The 26,433-nt window shown below is 30.2% G+C and overlaps 1 protein-coding gene across 3 annotated transcripts in view; it reads right to left on the bottom strand.

The window, feature by feature from the left end:
- Window positions 5,720-26,433, bottom strand: part of LOC109362415 (SOSS complex subunit B homolog) — a 64,286-nt gene continuing 43,572 nt past the window's right edge. Inside the window, exons 1-2 of one of the 3 annotated variants that reach the window (XM_019608196.1) lie at window positions 6,447-6,678; window positions 5,720-6,363 (exon numbers count right to left, since the gene is read on the bottom strand). In XM_019608196.1, coding sequence (XP_019463741.1) covers window positions 5,937-6,350 — 414 coding nt within the window. In that variant the 5' untranslated portion in view covers window positions 6,351-6,363; window positions 6,447-6,678 and the 3' untranslated portion in view covers window positions 5,720-5,936. Of the gene's footprint in view, window positions 6,369-6,446; window positions 6,679-26,433 lie in introns of those variants that run through there. The other 2 variants (XM_019608194.1, XM_019608195.1) reach the window with 2 other exon arrangements.

Below are 26,433 nucleotides of genomic sequence, written 5' to 3'. Positions count from 1 at the left end.
ATCAATTAATCCAAAATAATTACCAGACAAAAAATTAAAATAATATGTGTCCATTATAAAAAAAACATATTTAATCCAAATGTTCATAAGAACAAAACTTATATTAGTGCAAAATCAATTAAAGAACAAAATTTGTACCTAACGCACATATCTCAATTGCATTCACGTTAGTGCAGAAATTATGCACATCAATAAAGTGCATAACTTTTATCTATCAATCTGATGATAATAACTTTTATCTATCATTGAAATACTGCAAGTATTGAAGACATATTCCTTCACTTCAGCGTCTTAATTTTCACTCCACTCCCTTCACTGGCAAACATTGAGGGGGAGCTAAGCTTGTGAAAGACATATGATAGCCATGTTCATCCATTGCTAATAATTTACAAAGAGCGTGAACTGAAATTCACTTTAAAAGTTGCATCAATTAAGGAGAAGACGAAATAGAAGGGCTTGAGTTACATGGCTCATTGTGACAAGTCCATTGTTAAGGTGGAGCCCTTTCTGAATGAACAAATTAATATAACAACATTGCAGCGAATGAACTTTAATATATAACAGTGAAATACATACATGCTCAAATATATATAGTGTAGTGTACATAACAGTAATGCAGTAAAATACAACAAGCACGTAACATCACATTAAAAAGAATTCATAAGCAATGATGGCACCAAATTCATGAAAAATGCAGCAATGAACAAAAGTAACAAACAAGAAGTTGATTTAATTTAAGACAATTATGCAATAATCAGATTGCGTAAATTCCTAAATTAAACCCTAAATTCTCAATCTTTATAACATAACAACGGAAGCATAATTCAGTAATCCCCAAATTAAAATTAGGGTTCATACAAGATTGAGGAAAACACCCTTAATGGAGAATCATAAAATTCAGAACCATGCTCTGATACCACTTGTTGAATATTCCTTATGATTGGTGAAATACCAATCCTAGGATCTTGAATTTAATGATTCTCCCACATATTTATGAATCAAAGGGTGCAGTGTCATACCTGAGTCCATGTTCCTGGATGTGCTCCTTTGATCTACGTTTCTAAGAGAGATGTGGTGTGATGGCCTTCCTCAACCAAATCCCTGATTCCTCTTGGGACTTGCGTTTTCACTCTGATGGGGAGAGAAAAAAAATGAATATGATTTGATGTATTGGGGACCATAACCTTCCTGATGTGTTAACCTATAAGGTTCTCATTATCGCCTATGAGTTAACCTGGTGGGTATCCACCCATTAGGTCCATATCCTTTATAACCTTTTAGAAATCTAAGGGGTATCACTAATTATATCACTTATAATGTAACCCCGAAAATAAATAGCTAATATCATTGTATTAAATATATGATGTTCACCTTAATTAGAAATTTATAATTTCTACCAAAAACCACTCACTTTCTATTTTCTTCAAAGAGTAGGAAGAAAACTTTTGCTTTGGCATCCATGTTAATTTTTTCTCTGTCCATATTTTCTCTCCATTCCAATTGAAGGAAAAGTGAATATTCCCGTCCTTTTTTATCCTTTCCCTCCTACTTTTCATCATTCCAAACAAAGGCTTGTTATTTGTTATTGGCTTTTAGTTTTTGATGCATTATAGTTGTTGTTGAAAACATAAGAATTAAGTCCATTTATAGTGTATTTCATTATATATTTCTCAATATTAGATTTGTAAATTCAATTAATTCCGCCTATAAATATAGTAAATTATATCCATATTTTTTAGGTTTAGTAAAACTCCATGGCATTTACAAGGACACTCTAAGATGGAAAAAAGTTTGCCATACTCGAAGCAGTGGGAATGAAATAACGACAATTGTTGATTTCTCTTTTGTTAACTAATTTATTTTGCTGAAATGCCCTTATTCTGGTTTCATATTTTATAGTCAAGTATTTTTATTTTATTTTTTAAATGGGAATTGTATAATTGGCAAGAGTGTAATATGCATGCACTGTCACACAATTACTACATTATTCACAATTCTTTGGATTACTTGCTATGAAGTTAATGATAATAAAATATGAATCGTGGATAATACAGTGATAATGTATAAAATTCATAAACTGTCAATAGACAATGGTTGGAATCACATGTTGATGGTTCAACTCCACCTTGGTGTTTCCACTGGCATGCTCTTTTTCATCAACAACAATCTTCAAGTAGCATGTCAAGTTCAACTAAATGTTTAATTTGATAGCAACATTACAGGGTAGCTATTACATGTTCAATGAACCATTTTAACTATTCGTGAAGATAAGCTATGAATTGTATTATGTGACGGGAAAGGTCATAGAAGTTTGCCTACATGTGTATAAACCTCTAATTGAAAATTAAAAGATTGGGTAAAAATATAAACAAGAGTTACTGTTACAGTGAATGACTAGAGGATCATAATAAAAATATGTTATAGGTCGGTCATACTACTAAAATATATTATTTTCCTTATCTTTTTTTATTTTACTGTTGGTAAATAATTGAACTTTTTAAAGATAAAGTTAGTAGTTCAACCTTTGTCATATGCAGAAATTTTTATTGATAAAGGCAAAACGAAAATGTTGCGAAAGCGTAAAATAAAATTTGTGAATATTTCTCATTGAATTATCAAACATGAAAAGCCTTATTTATAGTATAAATTAACTAGCTAACAAGCTAATAAATACATGTTGAAAAACAATTCAACATGCGTTAAATGTGTAAAATATGTAAAATGTGGTAGCTTTGTTTTCCAATAGCCCATCAAGCTGGAGGGTAAATGTCAATTGACTTCAGCTTGATAATTCAATTTGATATCATGACAATATAGTGGATCAGAATCTCGATCCTAACGTGATTGGATTTTCTCAATCACTTGATCTTGTTGTTAATCTTGTTGATCTTGTTGTTGTTAATCTTGTTGATCTTGTTGTTGTTATTGATCTTGTTGTTGTTAATCTTGTTGATCTTGTTGTTGTTGTTGTTTGATCTTGTTGTTGTTGATCTTGTTATCAGTCAAACAAAGTTCTGGACATGGAAAGTAAAGAGCAAAATAGACACTATTCTCTACAATTAACTCTTCACTGCAATTAAGTAATGTTCTTGATATTACATAGGACTTATTATATCCAAGAAATATCAATTTGTCACCCAAGTGATCAAGCTTCACCCACTTTTTACTTCTTGTCTCTAACTTGAACACTTCACATTTGGTAACTTGAACTTGGAACAAAACTTTTCATATTCAGCTCTTTGATAATATCTTTCCTTCATAACCCGCACTTCTAAATAATGCTCACTTTATATCTTCAGAACTTAACATTGTCCTTTGCTCCAATTTCTTACAGCTCCAATGTTTCAAAGCAAGAAGTCTCAAACCTTGAATGATGTTCTTAATAGTGTAGCCATCAATGCTCCAAATAATAACCATCCCAACTAAAACCAAAGCATTGCATTAAAGCAAAAATATCAAAAAATTCACCATCTTGGAAGGGAAAAAGAATCACTTGCAGTAGTACATCACTTTGATCTTCAATAGCTTCGTGATTGTATGATTTGGTGATGATTCTTTGTTGAATCTTGGAAAGAAAAAATATAATAATAATTGTAGAGAATGCGCAGCGATAACCAAAGCCTTCAAGACGAAGGCTCTGATACCATATTGTGAAAATATTGCAAAAGCGTAAAATGAAATTTGTGAATATTTCTCATTGAATTATCAAACATGAAAAGCCTTATTTATAGTGTAAACTAACTAACTAGCTAACAAACTAATAAACACATGTTGAAAAACAATTCAACATAGGTTAAATGTGTAAAATGTGGTAGCTTTGTTTTCCAATACTCTTCACAATCTTAAACAAAATGTTATAAATATATGTTGGGAAATACACATGAATGATATATGCTAACTATGTAACAAAAATTACACTGCACCACAATCTTCATATGCAAGCTGCAAAACCTGTGTTTCATTCTTTTCTTAGCGTTGAGGACAAAGTTTGCAGTAAAAATGAGCTACCCTTTGTCTTTCTTGCTTCTTTGTGTGTTTCATGAACCAAACAAGGAAACTTTATTTTTCCATGGTGCAAATATGTACAAAATGAAAGCTCAAATCAACTATTTTAAAGAATAAGGCATGCACACAAAAAACATGTAGGCATTCGTAAAATCAAATAAAAAGTGAAATAATGCGGAGATGAGATTAACATTGTTTCTGTAGCTCTAGAAAATAGAGAAATGGTACATGTAAGTTGTAATTGTTATTAGCTCACAAAATAAAGCAGAAAACTCATACATCAGAAAAACAAAAATTGTATTAAACAACAGCAGCAGCTCTGAATTCTGGTACAATATATAGCAGATAAAAAACAGAACATGCAAGTTGTTCTGCACTTTTGCCCATTAGTATCACACTAACGTCATAGCAAAATTGTACATGTCATGTTTGGCAGAAGAATCTGTACAGAGTAAACATTGAAACACACATACACTTCATATTAATCACTTTGTCATACATAAAGGATGCAAATTTACAGTGGTCAAATAATCTCATTTTCGTGATGCATAGCTAATTACTTAAATCTAAACAGCTATGATAAGGAAAGAAAGGATGTGTAGTAAGAATCAGATTATAAAGGAAAGCCCTCCTTCAGGTTTGAGGAGAAAACATCCTTAAAGTCACAATTGGTACAAATCCCAAATATTGTTGAAATGAAGAATAGGAGTAGGAGACTTAAATAGGCCAAAAAGTACAAGAAAATACTAGTTTGCAAGCAGAAAATAAATGAATAACAGAATAAGGAGAGACGAAGATTCTAATGCAACTCTGGCATATACAACAATTTGTAAGTATATTGAACATAGGCTATATGATAATATTAAAAGGAAATAGTTTCCCTGGGTCTGATATATCTAAAACCTATGAAACTATAGCAGTGGTACCAATTACTATTCTTCTGTTCAGGAATTATGTTCTAGTAATCAGAAGCAGAAAAACTACACAGTGATGGCAATATATTCATGGCAGACGGACATTGTAGATATTTTATCACATGAAAAACTGAGGCATCTTTATTTTTCCAATTATTCCTACTTCCTTTGAACTGAAAACATAATCTAAGTTGCTCAAACTATCTAGTACAAAATGCTAATGTTCTGCCAATTAGACCAGCCTAGACTAGATTTAAGCAACAACATACAGTTTAGTCTCTCAAAGTTTATCCAAACAAGTTGAATGACAATAATACCCGATAAAAATCATCTGCTTCCTGTGTCGGTGCCATGGAACCAAGACAGTAACATAACACACTTAAATCATACAAACTAAGACAAACAACCTGTGCATACATAGTAGTGAGGACCCTGCTGAAACCTCTTCCAACTAGCTTTGCTAGGCCAAAGTTTGACACTTTTTGATAAAAAGTCAGCATCTAGGAGAATGTTTGCTGGTTTAACATCACAGTGTTGGATGCAATCTCTACACTGTTCCTGTAGATAAGTTAACCCCATAGCTGTTCCAAGAGCAATTTGGTACCTTATTTTTCATTCCAACAAATTGGCAGCCAAGTGGCATGTAATCAAAAACCATTAAATGGTGTTCCTTTGAATGGAAATTATCAAGAACAATCTAATTATGTTCAATGTTAACCTTTTGAGTTTTTCATCCCATAAACCTATACATGACGTGAGGTAATGTAACCCTAAAAGATGTAAAGCAAAAACAATAATAAAAAAAAATCCTTTCGCATAGTGAATAAGAAGTTTCAAGAAAGAATTATGTTTTCTGGACTTCAGGAACTCTGTATGTCCAGACATCATACAATGCCATGTTTTAACCGAATGAAAAGACGATGAGAGAGAAAATAAAATATAAACAAGTATGTAAAACTAGAAAAAATCATATATTGATGCTCAATTCTTTCAACTATAAAGTGCACAAGACTAATTTCAAGGAATTGGAGGGAACAAACGAGAATGGGTAGATATCACATGCCCTTGGATATACTTCTTAGAATTAGTAGGATCAGGAACCCAATGAATCTCACTCATGTTTGGTGTCTCAACAAATGACATAGTAAACTCTCCTATCTTCATAATCTTCCCTCTCTTCCCTGCCCTTAGTACAAGGTTATTCCGCTGCTTCGAAAATATGCCATTGGTGAGATCAATCATGTCGCCGGCCTCAAAAGCATCACACTCATCTCCCCATAGCTGAAAATGAACTGATGCTGTCTCGTCAGCTACGAGCGCCAAACATGTCTTATGTTGCCCTTCCACAATTACCCTTCCTTTGTCCAAGAGTATAAATTTAGTTTCTATGTTGTTCTCAGCTGCAGGTGCAATGTCTTTGAGAAGAATCATATTTCTTATGTTGCTGCACTTCATTAAATATAACATATAAATCACGGGGAAAAATGGTTTAGAGAATAACAATCGGGTTATGGTATTTTAAAATACCTAAATAAATGCTATAGAAGACAAACACACACTAAAAAGTTAAAACACAAATCCATATATGGTTTAAGCATTTAATCAAACACATGGAGTGCATCTTCAATAAAACCTGGTTTCGGGAACAATATTAACAACAACAGTGGATTTTAGAAGATGGGCGTGGTTGAACAGAAGAACCGAATGAATGGGGTGTTATGTAGGATTGGAGAAGAAGGGAAACAAATCGGGAATGAGAGTGTGGAATGGAATAGTCTCATTCCAAGTTAATATTCCTATTTATAAGATTTTCACGCGCATAATTAAAAAAAATGAATTAAATTTACGAGTTATTATTAATGATTTTAATATTATCAAATTTGCCTATAAAATTATAAATCATAGTTTCATACAATATTGTAAACCCAAGTCATACGTTTAAATCGGAAGAGGTATCACATCAGATTTAATCGGTTTAAACAGTTAAATCATTTGATTGAACCAGATGATTTTATATATAATTAATAATTCTTTAATAATTATATATAAGTAAAATTTTATATAATTAATAATTATGTGTAATTATGTATATATTTCTTTGGTTTACCACATGTATCATCGCACTGGAGATAATCTTATCCGAACTGAGAAAATCGACAGTTATGCGGAGCTAACTCTTCCAACATGTATTTTTTTCCATGCACAAGACTCGAACTCGAGACCTTGCTTAAGGGGATTCAAACATGTACTACTTGAACCAACACCCGTTGGTTATGTGTAATTATATTGAAATAACATCTCTCAATATTTTTTGGAACGAAGTAAAACAAAAGATTAGAGTAGTGTTCCATTTTTTAATTTTAAGTAAACCGTCCGGTTTACTTCTCGAGTTATTTTGGTTTAACCACGTTTAACACAATTGACTGAAATTTTCCCGGTTCAAAGTGGTCAAACTCTCATTCCGTTAAGACTGTAAACCAGAAATATTTTCAGGTCTGGCCAGTGGTCAAACTACCTAGTACGGTTCGATTCTCACTACATTAGTTTCATAGATAGTATATTCTATTAAAATTAAAATAAATATATACATTGGAAGTGCAAAAATTTTATACATTATTAGTCTATCATTCACCATTCATTTTCAAACATCATTTACTTTTTAAAAACAATAATACAAATGAACAGTGAATTTTGTATTGATTTTATATAAACATTTACACTATTATTTTATATATATTACACTATATTGAGACAAAAAAGTACGCACTAACAATTTAAGAGTTTTATACATTGTGAGTTCAGTCTATCACTTATCATTCTTTTTTAATTATTATTTACTTTTCGAAAAAGTAATACAAATGAATGACGAATGTTGTACTATATACAAATATTTACAATATCACTACATAAATATTACACTATTATATTAATGTATGAATATTTTAATAACAAAAATAATTATTATGATAACATTTTATAAGAAACTATAAAAATATTCAAAACTACATCACTTTATATTGTATTTTACACCTTGATGATTACCTTAATTTGTATGCATTACCAATAATTAAAACAGGATAATATAGTATTAGGAATGGAAAGAGGAGGAAACGTAATAAATATTAACATTATTTCACTAGAAGTGAAAGTGATGTTTTTAGTGGAAAACTAGCAAGTTAGGGTTTAGGGTACTCAACTCCAATGATTACCAATACAAGTCTAATTTTATAAAATGATTATCTACATTACCAATGCAAGTCCAAATTTATAAAATGATTGTATTTTTATCAATAAAACTACTCAACTCCAATAAATAATATTAATTATATTTCTAAGACAAAATGAAAAATAACATTTTGAAACAGACCCAAATCTGAGAAAAAAAGTATATAAGTCTAAAGAACACTCTCAACCTCCATTATGTTCTATTTTGGTAAACTTTTTCAATATGTTGTTTTGAATGAAATTGAACACATATTATCAAAAAATATATACATGATGAACATTGTCTCAAATTTATACTCATAAGGAGTACGACGTGAAATTAAGTAATCAGAAATAAATATAAAATAAATCAATTCATTATCATAATCAAATCAAAAATATTATTTTAAAGCCATAAATACAGGTAGAAGAATAATATCATTGTGAAATAAAAATAACATTAGTAAGGGTATACTCCTAATTTTATTCTTTTAGACAAATGTAACTGTTTTATTATCACAATAAAATTAATTCTCAAAAATGTTACTCATTTAGACAACTCCCTCTTTTCTTTGTGATTTGAACAAATTCATAAATAAAAATATAAAAGAAAATATTAATACATACTTGCAATAATAGTAAAAAATTATCATATAATGGATATAATATTATTAACTTCAGCTCTATTTAGTAATTTTATTTTTAAGCCAGATAGAACATCAACATATTTTTTTTTATAAATTGTAACATCATAACTCATTTATTAGTAATAGGATTGAATTCCTACTATTTAAGTATTAAAAATAATTAAATAATATTAATTGAGAATATTTTAGATCTATTTAAATAATTAGTATTAAAAATTATCATTTCAAAATAAATTTATTGTCTATCATTTTTTAAGCGATGTAGAATATCAACATAAATCATTATTAATTGTGATATCATAGCTCATTCTATTAATAATAACAATGAATTCTTACTACTTTTTAAAAAAAATGATTAAATGATATTATTGAGAACATTTTAAGATCTACTATTTAAATGTGCCATTACTACATATCCTATTTAGCATTTTAAAATTTTAAAAATGATTAGATGATATTAATCGAAAATATTTTAATAAGATTGAATTCATACTATTTCAGTTTTAAAAATAATTAAATAATATTAATTGAAAATGTTTTAGGATCTATTTAAATAATTAGTATTAAAAATGATTATTTTGAAATAAATTCATTGTCTATTATTTTTTAAGTGAGATAAAATTGCAACAATGTTTTTTATTAATTGTAATATCATAGCTCATTCTATTAATAATAACAATGACTTCCTACTATTAAATGATATTAATTGAGAATGTTTTAAGATCTACTATTTAAATGTGTAATTTCTACATATTCTATATAGTGTTTTAAGATTTAAAAATGATTAGATGATTTTAGTTGATAATATTTTAGTAAGAGTGAATTCATACTAATTTAGTTTTAAAAATAATTAAATAATATTAATTGTAAACATTTTAAGATCTATTTAAATAATTAGTATTTAAAATGATTATTTTGAAATAAATTCATTGTCGATTATTTTTTAAGCGAGGTAGAATATCAACAGATTTCCTTATTAATTGTAATATCAAAACTCATTCTATTAATAGTAACAATGAATTCTTCCTATTTAAGTTTTAAAAAATGATTAAATGATATTAATTCAGAACGTTTTGAGATCTACTATTTAAATGACAATTACTACATATCCTATTTAGCGTTTTAAAATTTAAAAAATGATTAGATGATATTAATCGAATATATTTTAATAAGATTGAATTCCTACTATTTCAGTTTTAAAAATAATTAAATAATATTAATTGAAAACGTTTTAAGATCTTTTTAAATAATTAGTATTAAAAATAATTATTTTAAAATAAATTTATTGTCTATTATTTTTTGTGCAAAATAGAATATCAACAAATTTCCTTATTCATTATAATATCATAACTCATTTTTTGACAATAGATTCATAATATTTAAGTTTTAAAAACGATTAATTGATATTAATTGAGAATGTTTTAAGATCAACTATATAAATGCGCAATTACTACATACCATATTTAGCATTTTAAAATTTTAAAAATAATTAGATGATATTAATTGAGAATGTTTTAATAAGATTGAATTCCTACTATTTCAGTTTTAAATAATTAAATAATATTAATTGAAAACGTTTTAAGATTTTTTTAAATAATCAGTATTAAGAATGATTATTTTGAAATAAATTCATTATCTATTATTTTTTTAAGCTAAATAGAATATCAACAAATTTCCTTATTAATTGTTATATCATAACTCATTCTATTAATAGTAACAATAAATTCTTCCTATGTAAGTTTTAAAAAAATGATTAGATGATATTATTTGAAAATGTTTTAAGATCTGCTATTTAAATGTGCAATTACTACATACCTATTTAGCGTTTTAAAATTTAAAAAATGATTAGATAATAATTTAGAATTGGTGACAACCTCTTGGGGATGTCTTTGTTTTAAAGATCGTTTAGCTTGATACTTTAGGACTTTTGGAGTCCAAATTCGATTTTGTGAAATTAGGGTAATATTAAGGTTTGTTTTGTGCGTGAGGCATGTTGTATGAGTTGTAGGTTAAGGTTGAAGGTGGAAAAGAATGGAAGGGGAGAAGCGCCATAAGCATGGAAGCTTGAGAAGCTATGAGGTTCGCCACAAGCAAGGAAGCTTGATAAGAACTTGTTAATGGTGGCCACAGCCAACGTAGGTTTGGAGAAGTGCTCTCAACTAAAACAATTCAAATTTACTGAAAATTCAACTTAACTTTATTAATGACAATTCAATTACATAAATAGGCAATCTGAATGTCTTGGACTGAATTAAAAGACTAAGTCCTAATTAATTTGCATAATAGAAAATCCTAATTAAAACTTAGGCTAAAAATAAATATAAAATAATAATGTAATTCCTAATTAAATCAAGTAGATAAGATCTTAAATAATGTAATTTTGTTGAGACATTTGTTGGCTGGGTTGTTGATGCCTTGACCAAGTCTTGATCTATTTGAAGATTCACAAGCCTCTTTTGATTTCAAAATCCCCACAATTTGGAGAAGATAAGATAGTGAACCAAATCATTTGCCAAATTATATATATCTTCAAGCAACTAAATTTATCTTCAAGCAAGTTGAATAACAACTTTACAATCTAATTTCCTTGATTATAGCTATGTCATCCCTAAGGCCATAAGTAATCTATCTTCTCCTATTTTCATGCTAACCGAATCCTCAATGTTGGTTGGAGAACATTTGATTATGCCATTTGAATTTGTATGACTCTAGCTTCAAATGTCACGTGACAAGCTTACCCTTGAACCTAGGTGAACTAATTGGTCACGAAATATGGACCATGTTACAAATAAATCTCAACCCATATTACATGAATTAAATACTAAAATACTTGAATAAAAATAAACCTAAGACTATATGAGAATGCAATCTCATTTATTTGAATCAATGCAAATAAAATAAACCTAAGTTGGAACATACCCTAAGGACATAAATGTCATTCTCACATACCCTCTCATGGGTCAATTGTGTCCTTTGAGACCTTAAGGATCCATGCCTTGGCCTTGGCCTTAGTTGTAGTACCATCATGACTTTTTTTGCCCTTGGGATCAAAGGCTGCCCTAGTAGGGTTTACATCAAGAATATGAATATTTTAAGAAGATTGAATTCCTACTATTTCAGTTTTAAAAATAATTAGATTATATTAATTGAAAATGTTTTAAGATCTATTTAAATAATTAGTATTGCAAATGATTATTTTGAACTAAATTCATTCTCTATTATTTTTTAAGCGAGATAGAATATCAACAAATTTTTTTCTTATTAATTGTAATATCATAACTCATTCTATTGATAATAGTAACAATGAATTCTTCATATTTAAGTATTAAAAAATTATTAAATAATATTAATTTAGAATGTTTTAAGATCCACTATTTAAACGTGCAATTATTACATATCCTATTTGGCGTTTTAAAATTTAAAAAAATGATTAGATGATATTAATTGAGAATGTTTTAATAAGATTGAATTCCTACTGTTTCAGTTTTAAAAATAATTAAATAATATTAATTGAAAACATTTTAAGATCTTTTTTTAATAATTAGTATTAAACATGATTATTTTGAAATAAACTCATTTTCTATTATTAATCATTACAAATAAATAAATTAGACAAAATTAATAACGAAATAAGAGCATTGAAGCTTTGCATTAAACGAAATCGAATATACATAATATGGATTAACGGGTTACCTTAATTGATTAACCAGTGTAAAAATTCACTTGTTAATGTATGGTAAACTCCATATATGATGCATGCTCATTCAATTCATGATTTCCAAAATATAATACATGTAATGCATAAAATCAATGTATATAAATGCATGGACCTATTTATCATATATTTCTAGATGATGTCTCATTTTAATGGACTGATTACTTTATTAAGTCTTGTGAGATTCACACCTAGGTTTACCTATCCTAGACTCAATATCTATGGCAAGCATCTTAGACTTCTAAAAAGATAATAAAGATTAATAGCATAGACACCACTTGAGCCATCGGCATATTGATTGTTGAGCCATCTTCAAGCTTTAGCTAATTCCTTGTCTTCATCAAAACATAGGCAAATGTTGCTAATGCAATCCTTGACGCTTTGCACTCTCAAATACTTGAATTTTTGAATGAATAGGGTATAGGCAAATTTTGTTCTCTCTAACTTTAGATAATACTTCCTCCAATGATGTCATGCAAGAACAATTGAAAAACAAGCTTATTATGGAAAACTCATTGTTATATGATAGACAAACTTCTTTCATGTGCGTTGTTCTGCACACATATTGAATCTAATTGTTCAAGAGGGATTGAAGGTAGCTAGTGTTACCTTTTATAAAATCAGGGAGAACATCAAATATGTGAGAGGTTCAGAAAGTAGAATGCTCAAATTTAAGGCATGCATTGAGAAGATATGTGGTGTTGATACTTCTATTGGCTTGTATTTAGATGTTCCTAAAAGGTGGAACTCTAGCTACTTATTTGATTCTTGAATTTGCTTTTGATATAAGCATGTATTTGAAAAACTCCACATGTATGATGATAATTACAGGTTTTCTCCTTCAATAGAAGAGTGGAAAAGAGTAGGAAAAAATCCATGTGTTTTTGTTGACCCTAGGGTGAAGTTGGAGACATTGAATTATTATTTTGAAAGAGTTGGTAATTCTATTTTTGAAACAAAGTTGCAGTTAGTTAAAAGAAAGTTGTACATGCTATTTGAACAATAGCACAAGTGCTCTTACTTCTATGCAGACTCTGACTTCTAATGCTCCTCAAAAGAAGGCTAAATTTCAAAATTTAGGTTATGTGTTTGATGTAAATATTTTATACCTTTATGAATTAATGGTTTAAATACTTAATAGTTTAATTATATATATATATATATATATTTGCTATTAACATGTTTTATTTGTGAAATATTTAATAGGCACTCGACAGACACAAGACGCAATTTGCCACAAAAACGGGAAAGCCACAACTTGATCTTTATTTGGAGGAGGTATCTTTAAATTTTAAAGATAATAATGATTTGGATGTGCTATAGTGGTGGGAAGAAAATAAAAGTCGATTTCCAGAGATATCAATCATGGCTCATGACTTGCTTTGCATTCCTATATATTACAACTGTTACATCTGAATCTGTGTTTAGCATTGGTTCACATGTTCTTGACAAGTATAGAAGTCAACTTTTATCCAAAAATGTGGAAGCTTTGATTTGTGCTCGGAATTGGTTGAATGGTTTTGTTTGTGAATGTAATTTATTGTTTTTCAATGTGATTATCATTTATTTGTTAGTAAATTATTTTTATATGCATATATTAATTTAATCATGTACATAATGTAGATGATGAAGAAGATTTGAAAGACGTTGATGGTGATAGTAATAGAAAAGTGAAGACATCTTCTTCCAACAAAACATCTAATGTTTAAAACTTAGGAGTTAGAAACTTTATTGTGAAGTATGAGTCTAAAAGTTTAAGACTATATTAGTTTATTGTTTATAATTTACAAGTTTTGACCTAAGCCAATATGTTATTGTGAAACTGTGACTTTTGTTTGTGATTTTTTGTTTTAAAAAACATTTATGAGGCATAATGATTATTTATTTTTTGCTAAAAGCTTTCATGTGTGTTTTGAAGAAATAAAACGGGTCAGCCCGTCCTACCAAATATGGGTTGGCATGACATTTTTAGTCCTTTAAAAAATAAGGGCCAGGTCAACCATATTTTGGCAGGCCAAAGGCGGACAGAGCTGACCCGTATTACCACCCTAACTTAGTGAAGAGTTTTTAGGAACTGTACTATGTGCATCTTATACATGGGTTTGCTTTCTTCACCATGGTAAACTTTTGAGACATAATCAATTTAGAATACATAAACAGACCAAACCTGGAAAAATAACTTCACGACACAAACAACCATAAAACTAGAAAAAAGTGGCCATACAAACAGCCATAAAACTAGACATAATTCAAATAACTTCACAATGTTGGAATTTCTGACAATTTATGGGTCACAAATATAATTCTATAATTGTGTTATGACCATTATGTAATTAGCCAAAATATAAAATGATCTTATGTAATTAATTTGGTGGCTAAGAGCATATGTGTCATGAAATAATAATAAGTGTAGATACCTTCAGGCAATTTCTGATTTGATGAAGGGACTGAATCAGAATTATTGCAACTAAAGTAGTAACCACTTCGGGGTTACTTTTATGGGTTATGGTCCCCATTTGTAGAGCAACAGGTTTTCAGGTGTTAAGGTTAAGGAGAATAAGGTAGGATGAGAATAGTGTTATCCAGGATAGGATAACACTATCCACCCATCCATAAGACTCATAAAGTATAAGGATGAGGTTTTTCCTTATAACCCAAGGCTAAGGCAACACATACTCTCCCTAAGCACACTCAAGAAAGCTCTCTCATTCCCCTCTAGAAAAGCATAAGGAAAACCGTAAGACGCTCTATCATCTGGAAGATCATCGCACCCTCATACCTTCGAGATTCCGGAAATGGCTCAACAAGGTATGTTCTTCATCTTCACCATGAACTCATTTGGGGTTTCTTCGGTCTGGATCATGGATGTTCCATTCGGGTGTATGTATGGGCATACACATTAGGTTGTGAGAACAAAGCCATGGTCATAAGGACTTCCGCATTCACTCTATGGATTTCGGATGGAGAAGGAATTTCTCCAACACACAATACATATACAACCATAAAACATACTCTCCCACAATGGCGATGGTGGAGTGTGAGTGGTGACGGTGGAGTGTGAGTGGTGATGGTGGAGTGTGAGTGGCAACTGCGTGCGACTGCATTTCAGTTGGCCAGTTCGTGTGTTGCTACGTTTTTTGATGGTGTGTGTTGCTATTGAGTGCTATTTCTAATTTAGGTTTTAGTTTTTTAATTGCTTATTTTTAATTTTTTAATTAGTAGTTAGCCCGAATAGTTTAATTGACCAGGTTGTTCTGGGCTAACCTGATTGGACCATTTTTCAATCGGTCAAAAACAGCTTGATAAGGTGGACGATATATTGGCCAATCATCTATATCTGAGTGACGAATGGACCAGCCCGGTCCTAATAACACTACTTTTTGGTATATGGTTGAGTAGCAAAATTATGTTTGCTTAATTTTCTCATATCTACCTCCATATAATAAATTTTATGCACTTTTATTTCAAAAGGTAAAGTACATATTTTTCATTTAATAAAAAAACAATTACTCACACAATTTTTTATTTGACAATATACATCGTGGGGTGAGAATGTTAGGTTATTATTAATGAAAAAATCATTTTTATTTTATTTGAATGATGAATATTAATAGAAAAAGGCATATGATTATTTTTTTTATCTTTATATAACATGTGACCAACATCTAATTTGGCTATTCATATGTGACCAACATCTTGAACTTTACTTTAGGAGGTGCAATAATATTCAATTGTAATTTATAATTAAAATTAGTTGAATAACAAAACTATAAATAATTCATCGAAGATTGAATTAAGAGTAAATTTTTTAGATATTTACATTTCAATATAAATCATCATGTTATGTACAAGAAATTCATCTTCTATTTTACTACATAAGTTTATTTGATTGTGTTCGTTACTAAAAATGATCTTCCTATAGTAGTTGCACCAGAATATTTAAGATAAAACGAATAACTTAATCAAGCAAATTATATGCATTCACTTTTACTTTATCATCAAAGTTGCAATTAATTCAGATATGATTGATATTTTTTCAAGCATGAATTACTAACGACATCAATAATAAAATGTTGAAATTAAAATTTCAAATAAATATTTTCTTACTCGCATTAAAGTCTATAGGTATAATTTTTGCATAAAAATACATATGTTATAAATATTAAATGATTTATAAAAATACATAGAATTTTAGGACTTTTGCTGTAAAAGTTTGATAAAGATAATTTGTGATCTTATAATATTTTCTTAAGTGCAAAATCATCATGAACTAAAATGAAGTAAATATTATAAATAATATTTATATTTATACATGTAAAAAACTTTATCTATATCTATAATTTTTAGAAGGAATGTATAATTTGTATAAGCTAAAAATATATATTAAAATAAGTAAATAATTTTTTTAAATTAAAAAAAAATTCAGGGGGCAGTTGCCCCCACCTGTCCTAAAGAAGCTCCGCCACTAGCTGTATATTTTTAATTTTCTCAATTCTCACTTTCTCATCCATCTAATGGAATATAAAATAATTTTGGAAGTTAAATCCATTTTGGTATAATTAAACATCTAAAAGCAATTTTAATCAAAATTACCCAATTTTTTATTATTATTAAAAATGATAAAGATTTGCAAACATAAATAGTTCACTTCAATCTCATTTTCAATTCAAATCAAATTCATAAAATCAAGTTCATTCAAAATAAATTTGCAAATGCTCACTCGAAAACATTCAAAAAATAACGTGTTGAAAATACAAGTTGATTCAGAATTTTCAATTTTCACATGTATAAACACTAGTTTAATCCACACATAAAAATAACATGCAAGTTGAAATTTAGATTGGTTTTACTACAATATCAAATTCCAACAATCCAATATTGTTAAAATATAGCTGGGATTAGATCAATTAACTCAATTTATATTGTTTTGAAGCTAGCTTGAGAGGGAAGATTCTATTTTTTCTTCCTATTCAAGATGCGTGATATGATAAGAGATGGAAATGGGGTCAGACGGTAGCTTTTAGTGATTGATGAAGAATGACACGCGAACTTCTCCACCTACTTTGAACATATTGGTGGGGAATGGAGATTGTTTTGAAGATATTCACAATGTGACTCCTACCCCAAATGTTTGGTTTGCCATTTAGCACCTACTATGATTGCATGATGTCACAACCATGATGAATTTCAATTAAAACAAAAGAAAAAAGGGTAAAATACATAAGGGAATATATATAAATATGTGTGTGATAAAATGAAAAGGTGAAAAATGTGCGGGAGAGATACAACAAAAGCTTTGACTTGCTTTCATGCGCAAAGACCATAAGGAGAAGTTCATCTTGTTTGCTTCAGCGGTAAACTGCCAATTGATTTTGCTTTTTCACATCAGTGTCATTGATCATATTAATACACTAAATATAACATGCTCTAAAGTGGTAAATGAGGTTGGTTTAGTGAGGTAAAATCTAAATGTGAACATGACCAATTCCTACCCGCCACCTTATTTGGCCTAACTATGATCCGATGAAATATGATTGGATCTCATTGGGTCTAGGACCAGGATCGGGTTTAAAAATTGGATTCAAGCAATATTAAGGGCCGAGTGGGGACAAACATGACCCGACCCAACCCGTCACATGGTCACTCGTTTATCATGTTTGTATGTATTTTATTCATTTGTATATAGAATATGACATCTCTTTTGTGGAAAGTACTATTGATTCTATGATATTTCATCATATATACATGATTAACAATATATATATATATACATATATCATTTTATATATCAAATTACATATCCATAATAATAAGTAAAATATTAAGAAAATTTTATCTAAAAGAGGTATGCATCGGGTCGCGTTTGAAGGTTGTTGCAGTCGATATTTGGGGTCAGGTTAGTTTCAGGTATGGTTGGGTCTAAGTTTAAAAAACGATCTCACTCATATTTAGGGTTGGGTAAGAAACAAGTCTTACCCGACCCAACTCGACACATGCTCATCTCTAGTAAGATCTTATTAGATTCTCAAATAGACTTAAAGTTAAAAGTTCGATTCCTTAACGTAACAATTGTTAGAAGCGACAACTATACATTCTGAAAGAGATTAGTAATTTACTCATAGTCTGTATGAGAGTGTCATGATTAAACCAAAAAAATATAACTTCTCACTAGTTAGATAAAAAGTGAAAGAAATTTACTGCCTTATAAACTCAATTATTATTCCTCGAGTCATCAAAAGTGCTGTAATTAAATCAAGTCTTCATCAAAATGTTGAAATCCTTGTTTGATAGCTCTAGCTCGTATATACCGACATGATTTTCCCTTCTTATACCGGATATTAGTGAATCATTAACCACTACTACTAAGAATATAATTGTGCTGATTTCGTATTTAGTACAAATAGTTCTATGCACATGATACCTCATAATACAATATGTGCCCACATTAAAACTTTTATTTTACTGTTAAACACATAGGGATGACAATAGGTACAGGTAGTGTTTTCCGCCCGATTGTTGGAGAAATAGTTTGTTTATTTATGAAAGTTGAAATCTAGAAAACATTTTTAGGTACTTAGTTTTTTTGGGTACTACACTACGCCATATATTGTAATAAACATCGATCATTCAATAGCGCAATTTTGAACGATGCTGTTGAAAATGAGGCGGAAGAACATCAACAACGTATAATAAAACAGATGCTATCAATTTGTGTAACTTCAACAGCGCATTCTTGACAAAACGCTGTTGAACATCAGTAACATTAGCGCTGATTTGAATGATTTATGTTTAACAACACATTTGATAGAAAGTGTTGTTAATGTTAATACATGCAACAACGCATAATTAAGGAAGCACTGTTGAAGATGACATAGTAACCACGCTTGCTTAATTATGTGTTGTTGAATTAATGGTGGCAGTTATATGCGTCTCTTCATTTGTTGAAATATTAATGGTTGAGTGGTTATGCGTTTCTTGATTGTTGAAATATTAATGGTTGAGTGACACGTTATACGTCTCATCGTTTATTGAAATATTAATGGTATTACGGTTCACTCATCTATAAATATTGTGGTTCACTCAATATCCTATTTCATCACTAAGAGTATGTGTTTCTATAAGAGTATGTTCATGAAGTTAGGAGGAAGAAAACACAAAGTAGTACAAAAAGAGCAATACTACAGAGAGTGAAAAAGAGAAAAAGGACCCAAATTTGTAGAGAGAAGTCGAGGAAAAAATTGTGTTTCTGTTTCAGAATCATGTCAAGGAGGTCTTTAACAACTTTTGATTTTGAAAAAGGACCCAAATTTCAGAAGGAATGTGGTTGTCATACAAGATTTGCGTGAGATGAAGATTTAGTTCATTGATCTCTTTCAATTGAACGAAAATAAAAGGAAAACAATCAATGAAATAATTTTCTTCATCTGCAATTCATTAAGTTTATTGATTTCCTTCATGGCAAAAGGACCCAGATTTTAAAAGGAAATCAATGAACTGTTATACAAGATTTTTGTTGAGGAGTCGAAGAAAAAATTGTGGACAAGATTAATTTGTAAAGTATTGAGTTTAATTCGTTGAGCTCTTTCAATTTTCAAAACGGTCCCAGATTTTAGAAGGGAAGTGACTGTTATACAAGATTTGCGTGAGATGAAGTTTTGTATAGAGGAGTTGAGGAAAAAATTATTTCCTTCATTGAAATCATTTTCATTTTATTCTTGATCTACCAAATCATTTAGTTCATTATATTTGCATATATCAAATCATTTAGTTCATTATAATGTATTTTGCCTCTCTGAATGAATAATAAAACAATTATTTTGGATGTTAATTTCTATTTTTTTGTTAATTATTTGGATGATTATTTTCTTTAATACTTTTGCTGTTTATTATTAATAAATTAAACATAATAAACAAATTAACAATACATAATAAATACAAAAACAAATTAACAAAATGTAATGTTTAATATTTTTCTAGTTTAGTATAAGTAAACACAATTATGTAGTAATCTACTTCATGACAACTTCATCTTAATTAATGTTAATTCATGTTGTATAAATATTTTCCAGTTATGTAAAATGTTAATTTAACAACACATAACTACGAACACGTTGTTAAATTGGAAAATAAGTTCAGTTTAACAGCGCATAATTAATATTGCACTATCAATTAGATTCTATTCAACAATGGTACATATAAGTAGCGTTGTTGAAGATGTGTTAATGAATAAGTAGTAAACAGCTGGATACACAATAGCAACGCAAACCTTAATATGCACGGTTGAAGATGTCAATACAACATCGCTACTGTTAACATGCGTTGTTGAAGATGTGTTAATGAAAATAAGGAGTGAACATCTGGATACACAACAACAACACAATCCTTAACATGCGCTGTTGAAGATGTCAATACAATAGCGCTACTTTTAGTATGTGTTGTTAAAGATGTCTATTCTACAACGCTACTATTAATATGCGCGGTTAAATTGGTAATACAGTTTAAATATCTAAAACATGAATCGTTCCCTCTATGCTCTCAAACTTAATCGAAAATAAATCCTCATACTCTCAGCAAACCCTTATACTCTCATAAACCTAGAAAAACTTCATCAATGACTTCCCAAAGTGACGATTATGGTTCTCACAGTGGTGACGAAGCTACACCGACTCCACAAGACAAACAAATCGTTGTTCAAAAATGACCTCCACGTGGAATGACTTCCATGAAGAATGTCATTCGGTCAAGAAGTAAGGATGTGAAGATAGAAATTCAATGGAACTCTAAAGGCCAACCATTAAACTCGAAGGGTGACAATGCATTGGTAAGCTACANCTACATTAGTATTGTTGTTAGGCAGAATCTGAAGCTAACATTCAAGAAATGGAGTGATGTAGGGAATACCATGAAGGAGCTTATTTGGAATGAAATAACAGTAAGTTTATTTTTCAGTTTTTGTGTTTTCATGCAATGTACGTATATGTGTTATGTTTTCATGCAATGTACGTATATGCATTTGTTTTCATGCAATATATGATGTATATGTGTTTTTATTTTAGTCAACTTTTGATGTTGGTGAGGAGCATAATGATTATATCCTTAAATCGGCTGACAAGACTCTCCGACAATTCCAAACTGATGTTGGAAAATTACCCAGAGATGTTGAAGGCAATGTCAACCTAAAACCTCCAACTAAATATGCAAATATCGTTGATGAAGAGGATTGGAAGACTTTTGTCACCCTACGCACACAAGACGAGTCTTTCTTGGTAAAATCATATTCTTTGTATTAACTTTTGTATATATGCTTTGTATATACATATATATGGTTGTTGATATTAATTTTGTTTATTTTCTCAGAAATTAAGTAATGAAAACCGCAAGAGGGCATCCAAGCCTTTATATCCATACCGAACTTCTCGAGCGGAGTATAGAGGAATCGAGGAAAAAATTGTAAGTATTGTTAATTTGTAAGTACATTATTGGTTATGTTTTGTTAGTTGGAGAACAAAAGCGATATACCTATGACTCCATATGGAGTAGAACTCCATGTTCTATGGGTGGGTGCCCGTAAGAACAAGGATAATGTCATCGACAATGAGGAAGTTCAAGAAGCGGCAAGACGTGTTGTTAGTGCTCATTTTTTAATTATACTTAATTTCTATACTTAATTTATCAAAATGTGATTAATTAACAATATGTTTTTTCTTGATTTGTCAGGTTGCCCTAAAAGAAAAGGAGGCAAACCCGGATAGCCGCATAATACTTGACAAGGCACTAGGACTTCCTATCTACCATGGCCGTATCCGAGGTGCAGGATTTGGGGTTAGCCAACAAATATTTGTACCCCATCCAAAGCGTGCAACTAAAACCGAAATGAGCCAAGTTCAAAATCAACTAGATGGCCTCATGGAACGGTTCAACGAATTTGAGCAATCAATGAAGGCGAATTTGACCAATCCGAGATGTATATAAACGTGATTGTATAGGTGCAACTAATGTATGTATATATATGAGGTAAATTATGTTTTCTTAACTTCTCACTTTTGCATGACGATGTGTTATAATTAACTAACATTTGTGTTATATGTACTAGGTACTTGTATGAAATTTTTATTAAGGTAAATAAGGAAAAGATGATATTCATATCCCCACACCTTACCACTTTGGTGTCGGGTGACAAAAATGAGATTGAGGAAAAAACAGAACGAATTACAGATAATCTCCTCCATCATAAAGAAGATGCATATTTATTTCTTGCATCTTTTAATATCGGGGGAACATTTTTTAATTGTTTTTTATATTTCTTTCTTTAGTATGTTTGTTGTGTTTAACATTTCCTAATCATGTACATATGTTTTATTAGACATCATTGAGTTTTGGTTGCCATCAATCGGGTCAATGGAGAAGTATACTATTTTGACTCATTGATACATGGTGATATGAACAACTACCCCTCTATGAAAGAGATGTTTTATAGGTAAGTGGACCACTCATTTAAACTTTTAGTTACACTTTCACTTTCATTTTTTGTTTAGTAATTAAGTACATTTTCTATTGTTTAGTGTGGTGAGAGTTTACAGAAACTATAATCGTGCTAGAAACAAGATACCAAATCCCAAAATCAGGTGAACTCGTATAAAGGTATTGACACAAATCATCTCAAACAATTATATGTGTATTGGTCAACTAATGTTATACTTATATGTTTACTTCATTTTAATTGTAGACTCCTTTCCAAACAAACCAGGTAGATTGCGGCTATTACTTGTTGAAATTCATGAGGGAGATCATTCAGTAATGACCAACTAATGCAATCAAGATTGATGAGAAATCATATACAGATGACAAAGTCAACCAGATTAGAGAACAATGGTCAAACTTTGTACTTATTTCTGTTGACAAATTATAGCTAAATGTATACTAGATTAGTTTTGCCCAGATTGTAGCTTAGAGAATTCAATGTATTGTATATGATTTGGTCTGTATAATTCAATGAATGTAGAACATATTGTAGCTTAGGGAATTCTATTCAATATAAACATTATAGTGTAATTAATGTTCAATATATAAATTCAGTTGTGTTCATATATTCATTTTGTTATTATGTTTTGTTTCTGTATGCATTCAGATTATTTTCTATTGTGTGCGTGACTGTGTAGAATTAGGAATAATGGTATTCAACAATGCTTCTTTTATTGCGCTGTCGTTAAAACCATACAACAACGCTTTTTTAACAATACATTGTTGATTACGTTGCATACAACAACACATTCAGTAAAAAAACACCGTTGAATAATTATCTCTCATTTATTCTCTTTTAGCTATACAACAACGTATTCGTAAGAAGTATTATCGATATGATCAACAAAACTATTTTCTCTACACTTAATCGCTTAACACAGTGCCTAATCGATTAATTGTTTGAATGTTATTTATTGTCATTATTAATTGTTCTATATATTTAATTAATTGTCATTAATCAAATGTCATAATGTAATTATTAATTTGAATTTCATTATAAAATGAATTAGTAAAAAAATTATTATATCTTCCATAGTGTTTCCTTAAGTTTGCGTTGTGGAACACTTACCTTATTTATATTTAAATGGGGAGTTCTTCCATAACGTTTCCTTACGGTTGCGCTGTTGATTCGGTATTATTGACAGTATCATCTTCACTATGTGCTGTTGATTTTGTATCGTTGACAGCTGCATCATAATTATGCGCTGTTGAACATACTATTAGATCCTAAAAAATTAAAATGTTCCCACACTCTTACACATTTACTCTCAAAATCGACCTCGAAAATCATTCAACCTCAAAATCATTCACTCATTCAACACCGAAAATCATTCACTCATTTTACACGAAATCATTCAACACCGATTTTGAAAATCCTTCACTCGTTTAACCTCAAAATCATCATTCACGCATTCAACGCCGAATTGGAAGTGAGTTTTTCATATAGTTATTTTTCTTTTTAATTACATTATACTTAGCTCGTATTGAGTTATAAATATTTTTCTTATAAACGAGTGAAAATAATTTCACTCATTTAGCTTGTATTGAGTTGGGGTTTCCGAGTTCCGGCTCATTTAGCTTACATTATGAGTTAAGGTTCCCCCATTTTTAATTACATAATAATGCGTTTGTTCTGCTTGACGAGCTTAACTCCAAGCTTTAGGGATTTATGCTCATTATATGTTTTTCTTAATAGAAAATGGATCGAAAATGGATGTGTTTCAATCGATTGAGGAATGAGTATGAAGAAGGAGTGAAATTGTTTGTTAGGTTTGTAATTGAGAATGCTGAAAACCCTAATAGAATTGTATGTCATTGCTTAAGATGTTGTTACTCAAACCGAATTACTCCAAATGAGTTAAAAGTTCATTTAGTGTGTCACATGATTGATCAAAGTTACACATGTTGGACAAGACATGGTGATACGAGAGACGTTATGGATTGTGATGATGAGATGCATATGAAAGACAACTACACAAATGCATATGAAGACGATCGTTTCGAGGAAATGACAAACTTTGTCGAAGATGATCTTCAGGATTGTCCTGAGATGTTTTTGATGTGAACCTCTTGGGTAAAAGGCTCTTGAAACGATCTATTTTGGTTGGTGTATGGCCTAGGCTCACGGTTGAGTTAAGCCTTGAGTTTATGCAGCGGAAATAACTTGTGTTTGGATAAAAGAAGATGGAAAATATTTGAGGTGGGGTGCCCTAAACAATTCAGTTGTTTGATAAGCTAAAGTGATGCTCGCCACAAGAACTTGGTTCTTGATAAGAACTCTAATCTTGGTTCAGCCAATAAGGTTTGGAGAATACTCTCACAAGGATAAAATCCTCTTTGATTCACATAGGAATACAATTTAGTTTTTGACTCAATGTGTTTATTTCATAGCATGAAGCATTACATATATAGGCAAGCCTCTAAGGCTCCCTCGGTTGGCAACTTAAAGTGCATGCCATGCACGCTTACATTGGATACTCTAAAAAACAATGAACCTACTCCTAATTTAGACTATATTCGAGTAGTAAAAGAAATGGCACATGTGCCTTATTACAATTGAAAGCAAACTTAATGACTTGACCTATTGAACTTGAATGCCACGGTTGAATGAGCATGGGATTGTAACACCGTGAAAATTTCATATATTTTATTAATTATTTATTTTTAACAAACATTAATTTTAGAAATTAATCGGTAATGAATTAGGCTAAACCATAGTTGAGTGCTAGTCTTCTTTTGTGAATTCCTATCTTGTGGTAAAATTTTCGTAACTTTCTGTGATGAAAAGTTTTTGAACTGTTGTCGGGCCCAAATTTGCCCGAATTCGGCCCAAAAACGTGTTTTGAATTATGCAGCTCGGAATCGAATTCTGATTGCGCCTTTGGCTTCGAAAAATTATTTCGAGTCAGGATAGACATCAAGTTTATCCAAAATGCATTTCTAAATATTTTTCCATTCCGAATTCGGCATTTCAAAATTCTGACCGTAATCGGAAGATTTTAATATCCAACCAAGTATTTGATGACAATACTTGGTCATTGTCTCATCATGAATGATTCGCCAAAATTCACCTCATTTTCCCGAGTGAAACTTGCATGACAAGCAAGCGAAACTACTCATCTTTACACTAAATTCCGTAAACCCTTCACTTACCCATTGCACCATTAATCTTGGAAACCCTTGGTTTGCCTTCATAAATCAGATTCAATTCCCCTAATTCTGATTTATTCCACTCAAAAGGGCCATAAAACCCCTTGAAACCCTTGGCTTGCACCCCCTAATCTAAACTAGTCTACTTAAAGAGCCCATTCAAGGTAGAGAAGCCCTTGGCTCTACATTGCATTTCATTCTTCTTCCTTTGGATTTTCTCAAGAACTTCAAGGTAAACCTCATCCTTTTTGTTCTTAATCTTTTAGAAAATCTAGCC

Source organism: Lupinus angustifolius, chromosome LG12 (genome assembly GCF_001865875.1).
Source record: "Lupinus angustifolius cultivar Tanjil chromosome LG12, LupAngTanjil_v1.0, whole genome shotgun sequence".
Lineage (NCBI taxonomy): Eukaryota > Viridiplantae > Streptophyta > Magnoliopsida > Fabales > Fabaceae > Lupinus > Lupinus angustifolius.
Note: the sequence above shows the minus strand (reverse complement) of the source record. Positions and strands in the feature narration are given on the sequence as shown.